Source organism: Lathyrus oleraceus, chromosome 4, assembly GCF_024323335.1.
Source record: "Lathyrus oleraceus cultivar Zhongwan6 chromosome 4, CAAS_Psat_ZW6_1.0, whole genome shotgun sequence".
Taxonomy (NCBI): domain Eukaryota; kingdom Viridiplantae; phylum Streptophyta; class Magnoliopsida; order Fabales; family Fabaceae; genus Lathyrus; species Lathyrus oleraceus.
In genome coordinates, this window is record NC_066582.1 from 495,765,935 (window position 1) to 495,772,089 (window position 6,155).

The 6,155-nt window shown below is 33.4% G+C and overlaps 1 protein-coding gene across 1 annotated transcript; it reads right to left on the minus strand.

The window, feature by feature from the left end:
• Positions 1–335: 335 nt before the first annotated feature.
• LOC127076713 (patatin-like protein 2) lies at positions 336–2,618 on the minus strand. Its single transcript, XM_051018457.1, has 6 exons — positions 2,393–2,618; positions 2,015–2,199; positions 1,459–1,624; positions 1,223–1,369; positions 866–1,123; positions 336–790 (listed from the first exon to the last, which is right to left on the minus strand). The coding sequence occupies exons 1-6, from the start codon at positions 2,612–2,614 to the stop codon at positions 497–499; spliced, it is 1,272 nt and encodes a 423-aa protein (XP_050874414.1). The 5' UTR covers positions 2,615–2,618; the 3' UTR covers positions 336–496.
• Between the last annotated feature and the right edge of the window lie 3,537 nt (positions 2,619–6,155).

A 6,155-nucleotide genomic window follows, 5' to 3' on the forward strand; every position in this document is an offset into this window, starting at 1 on the left:
TACTTCTTCATAGTTGTTAGAGAAATGTGTTTAAATTTCTATTTTGATATTGTTCACTCCTTCAATTCAATCACTTTTCTTTTTCAACGCTACAATTTGATTTGATTTTCTTTAATCTTAATTTATGTTTAATTAAACTCTATTTACGATGATTTTACTCTCAAAATTGATTCGTTATCATTTTCGATGCGTTTGAGTCACCCAAACTGTCACTATTTTAATGCAAAAGCTTCCTATAAATAATTGTCACACATAAGCTAATAAAATGACTTAAATCCATAGAGGCTAGTTGAGCACATAAGCTAATAAAATGACTTAAATCTAGAGAGGGGCGGTTGAACATTGAAACATAGATACCCAATTTATTTATTGATATGCTTAAGTTACATCATGCTCATGCACACATATTTTTTATCAAACAAGCTTATATATAAACTTGCTAGCTTAATTATGCAAGCATATGAACTTTGCATTTATTTGATTACACTCCTCATGCCTAGCTTGTAGTAGCAAAAGGGTTTGGGATATTTTTAAGAAGTGGTCGTCCCATAAACTTCTCCATCATATTCTTCTTTTGACGATACTGCCTTATTTTGTATAAAGTCTCTGCCAACTTCTCAAGAGCCTCAGCGTTTGTACCATGGTTTGTTTTTTCCTCTGGCTCATAGGTATTCACATTCATTTTCAAAACTGGTTTTTTCAGAAGGCTCTCTCCTACCTTTGCAAGATTTTCAATGTTAGCTATTGTAGCATTATCCATGGCTTCCATCGATGGATCCAACTTATATTCCTGCACATATATTAAGATTCATTGCAACGTTTCGTGTGTGTGTATATATATAAACACTACTAATCAATACTATACCTGAATTCTAAGATAGTTGCGAGAAGAGTGGATTTTTGGGAGGACATTGGCAAGGTAATATTCAGTCATATCCTTAGCAGCAGTATCATAAGCACCAACAGCAAGACCAGATGATGCCCAAAATGCAGCTGAGAAATGAGTTGCAACATCAGCATCAAAACCTTTCAACTCTTTACTTCCACATCCTATAGACAACAGCAAGATCTTTGTATGCCTCCCTCCCTTCTCTTTCATCACTTCACTCACAGCAGCCATAGCCTGCATATCAAATATAAGGACCACTTTGCAATATCAGAAAATACAAGGACCGATTTGTAAATTATAGAGACTATTTAGCAATAAATAATTTTTTTTTACCGGATTACATGCAGCCACACCTCCATCAACCAAGTTGAATTCAGCACCATCATTTTCAAAGTGATACGGAGGTAGATAAGTTGGTGCAGCTGAAGTTCCAATGCATATGTCTGATAATTTTGCATCTAAGCTTGAAACTTCGTTCAACTTCATGTAAACATATAACCAAACTCAGTTATTTAAATATCAAATGATTCAATAAATTAACAAAAAAGATTATAGTATATGCTAAGTACCTTATAACTTGAGAATGTCACAGGATGAAATTTCTTGATGTCAAAAGTTGGGATAACAACATTGGTTAATGTCTGACTCAGTTTTGTATCTTTCAATAATTCACTTGCTAAATTATGTAAGAACTTTCCATCATACTTTGTACCAGGGTATGTAGCATCCCAACCACTGTATATATATAATGTTATAATATTGCAAGACTCGATAATTTGATATTTTTAACTATAGGTGAAGTGCATGTAATAATTATAATCACTTTAATATATATTGGTCCCTGTAAATCAAACTAGTGGAACGTGGATTGGACCATCTTAAAATTGATTTCTGTATAAAGCAAAGAAAAGTCCATGTCTTATATTTAAAGTGTATAGTATAGTTTTCGGGAAAACGGCTGCGACAAAACGGTATTAAAATTTGTTGATTCCGATCAATTTATTCACCGTTTTTATGATATAGAGTTCTTAGTCTTATAACTTGATGATATTGAGTTTGAATTAATCCTCTTAGATAGAATTGTAAAAGGTTGATTGATTATGTATATATTTTGATGAGTTATACCTAGTTTTGTTGAATATTGAAGGACCATATTGATGGTAGAAGTTGATAACTTGTTCAGCAGTGAATAGAGGACGAGTAGGATCATCTGGATGAGGAGCAGCGAGCATAGCAGTCACAAGCCCTCCGGTACTAGTTCCTGATATCACATCAAAATATTTTGCAAGTGATGCTTCTTTATCCTTAACCTGCATGCAAAAATAATATATAAGTTTAGAGGATCTATTTATACGTCAAAATATTTCCATTAAAATATATTAGTGAGTGATTTTTTCTTCCAACCAAGATAGTGGTTGCATGAAAAAGATGATAATATAATAAGCAAGAGTTCATGAAGTTATATTCTATTATTTCATTTTGCTTAGAATGTATAGTATTGACCTGAAGAGCCTTTTCCAAGTGGTTAAGAATTACTGCTGGAATAATTCCTCTAATACCACCACCATCAATACTCAGAATGGTGATAGTACTTTCATGGTTAGAAGGTGGTAGCTCAGTGTTAAATCCAGCAATAAACTGACTAGCAAAAAAGAACACGAACAAAAGGTAGTTAACAGCCATATTATATTTGTTTCTAGACAACACAATTGGAAGGACTTGCATTATTTGTGACCAATGTGAAGGGTATTTATAGGCACAATGTCAAGGATGGTGATATAAAAATAATATTAAACTTCGGCCACGTCTACAATACTACTTTCTATGAGTCACATTGAATTTGAGAAAAAATTTATTTAAATACATAAGAGACGTAAATCTAACTGGTGATACTGTACAATACATAAGAGAAGACGTCAATCTAATTGGTGATAGTGTACAAACATTTTAGAGTGAGAGTACATTCTCTCTCCTACGTGTTTGTACACTGTCATCAATTAGATTGACGTCTCCTTTTATGTGTTGTACACTGTCGTCAATTTGATTGACATCTCATTTTTATTTAAAATATTTTTTATTTGAAAATAGGTTATTTTGAGAAATATATGGAAAAATATGTTAGTTTAAGTATTTATTTGAAAAAAAGAGTTATTTGAGTAAAAAAATTGTATTTGGGTGGACTTTCTTTTATCTTTTTTTGCTAGTTTGTTAAAGAAGAACGTGGATTGAGTTTGTTTGAAAAAATATGTAATTATTTTTTTTTTAAATGGATCAAATTACATTCTTCATTGCAGATATATATTCAAGTTATTCTCATGTGATTCAAGATATTTATGAAATGAACTTACTGATTTTTAAGAGGCCAATTCTGACTTTTGGTTATGATAGGCGATTTCAATGTAGTTATTGATTTTTATGAGAAATTTGGTAGATACCTTCGAAACAAAACATTCATTAATGAGTTTTTTAATTGGACAAATCAAAATGAGATTATGCATCTTGACACTAATGGTTTGGACTCTAGATGATAGTCGCAGATAATTGATAATTAAAATATTGGTGTGGTTGGTGCCCTAGGTTTATTTATGTGCTAAGTTGAGATCTCTTATATCTATTATTAAGAAATGGAACAAATGAGAAAGAGAAATTTAGCTATCACTGATGTAAAATATTTGATAATTATTTAATATTTAATTTCATTTACACTATATTTCATTCAACCAAATATTTTCGTATACTGCTGGACTTTCAGTAAACAAATACCTTATATAACATTCATTCAGTAAACAAAAAGCACAACCAAAACAAACATATTCTAACATCATCGTATATAAGTCTTACATCAAAATCATATTATCTAATACCAAAAAGTGATACAGCAAAATCATATTATCTCGTACCAAGAAGCAGAAGTGAACTGTTCATATTTTATCTATATGTAGATGACTTGTTGATAATATGCAGCTACAAGAAGGAAATCGAGATGGAGGATTGCATCAAATAGGATATGCAAGAAAGATACTCAAGAGATTTGAGATAGTGGATTGCAATGCAACTTCGACACCAGCTTAGCCAAGACTGCAATTGATGAAGGACTCGAATGAAGATCAAGTCGATCCAACTCAGTATAGGAGACTCATTGGATCATTAAGGTACCTTTGTCACACAAGACCTGATCTAGCATATAGTGTGGGCATGAAGACTAAATTCATGCAAAATCCAAAGGTGTCTCATCTTGCAGGCTTCAAGAGAATGGTGAGATATCTCAAAGGAACACTAGATTATGGCATTTTGTTTCTTGCAGCAGGTGAAAGAAATGAAAACAAACTAGTGAGTTACACTAACTCAAGTTGGTATGGTGATGTTGAGGATAGAAAATCCACAACTGGTTATATGTTTATGCTAGGTGGTGCACTAGTTTTTTAGAGCTCAAGGAAGGAGTCAATCGTAGGTTTGTCATTGTATGAAGCTGAATACATATATGTCACTCTTTGTGCATGCCAAGAAACATGGAAGGTAAATATAATCAAAGATATTAGAGGAGGTAGTCATGGAGCTTAATCATGAAGATTGATAACATGCATGCTATCAATTTGGAAAAGAATCTGATAGCACGTGGAAGAAGCAAGCACATGGAAATTAGAATTCATTATCTGAGGGAGACGGTAACGAATGAGAAGCTGAACTTTGAACATTGCGGAACTGAGAACCAGATTGCTGATGTAATAAAGAAGGTTGTGCAAGTGGGATTTTTCAAGAGAATGAGAATAATGATGAATGTGGGTAGCTTATGTAAGACCCTAATTTTGCCCCTAAGATCCCTCATGGCATCATAACATTGCACTTGCATTGCCTCAAGGATCATTAGCATCTTGGTTCCCTTTGCCTTTGGGTGGGACCTTTTGTGAGTGGTTTGAGATCACCAAGCATGATTGAATTGTATATCATTGCTTTTCTTATTTTTTTACTAACCAAAAGCACAAAAATATGTCACTAACATCTTTTGTTTGTAGCTTAAGCAATCACAAGGTTCAAAGCTTCTAGGAGATCATCTATGCAATGATAAGGCCAAGAGAAGATGAGAGCAAGCATGGTAATGGTTCCCAAATCTCTCATCCATCAAATATGCCTCCCAAGTATCTCAATTCATCATTTTTGATCAAAGCAAGTCAAGGGGTTTGAGGTTTGTTCCCCAAGGAAACCCTAATTCATCTGTGCACCACAATGCCTTGCTCTTGAAGCAACCTCAACCCATGATCAAATACAATCAAGGGAAGTTCTTTAATTCATCATTTCATGCATATTTGAACTTATTTGAGTGTCCTCAATCATCAATTCATCAAGATATGAGTCATGGACTTGAGAAGTTGATCAGTCAATTCATCTGACTATTTTGAAATGCACTGAGACCTAACTTTTTATGTGTTGGTCAAATGGAGATGGTTCCAAAAGCACAAATGTTCTTAAGGAAAATATGAACAACTTTCATGTTCATCAAAAATTTATTTGAAGCTTGGAAGGTCATCTCCCATTCCAATACATTATAGGTCATTTTGACTGAAACCCTAATTTTTGGTAAACTTCCCAAGGACATAACTCATTCATTTTTTATGATTTTGATGTGGGATCAAATGCATTGGAAAGATTAAGATGTCTAATTCAAATGTTATGTTGAACAAAATTTCAAAATCTCAAAGGAAATACATGTGATAATGCAAGACATTATAGGTCATTTTTGGCCAAATGCATTAAAAGGCAAAAAAGTCCAACTTCAAGTGCCCATAACTTCTTCATAAAAAATCCAAATGATGCAACATTTAAGTCAATTTTGTTTGTATTGAAGAGATCTACAACTTTGATGTTGGAGAATTTTTCATTTGAGGCATGCATCATCAAAACAGAAGGGCTTGAACATTGGCCAAATTTAGAAACTTTGCATTGACATGTTTTGCACATCACACTTTAAACTCAAATTTCATAAATTTCCACACTCCAAATGGATTTTTGCCCAACATAACAATTTTTCCTTACATCAATACCTTTCCAACCATTACTCACATGATCATGTTTGGATTTGGCAAGTGTTAGTTTCGAAGACGGGAATATTTTGGTGCATTTATGGAAACTTGATTCAAACTCATTGCACACTCCAATTACTTCACACTTGCACGTCCATTTCAGTTTAAATCGACTTCAGCTTGCCAATCCAATAAGATTTGGGCCCTCGATGCGCCTGTACAGGCCCATGCATGGAGGCCCTCTTCAT

Excerpts from the sequence above, each read along its gene's own strand:
- LOC127076713 (XM_051018457.1), bottom strand. The coding sequence starts at position 2,614 with ATGCAAGTCCTTCCAATTGTGTTGTCTAGAAACAAATATAATATGGCT. Across the intron at positions 2,200-2,392 it reads ACTTGGAAAAGGCTCTTCAG|GTTAAGGATAAAGAAGCATC; the intron begins GTCAATACTATA and ends TTTTGCATGCAG. Across the intron at positions 1,625-2,014 it reads TCAATATTCAACAAAACTAG|TGGTTGGGATGCTACATACC; the intron begins GTATAACTCATC and ends ATATATATACAG.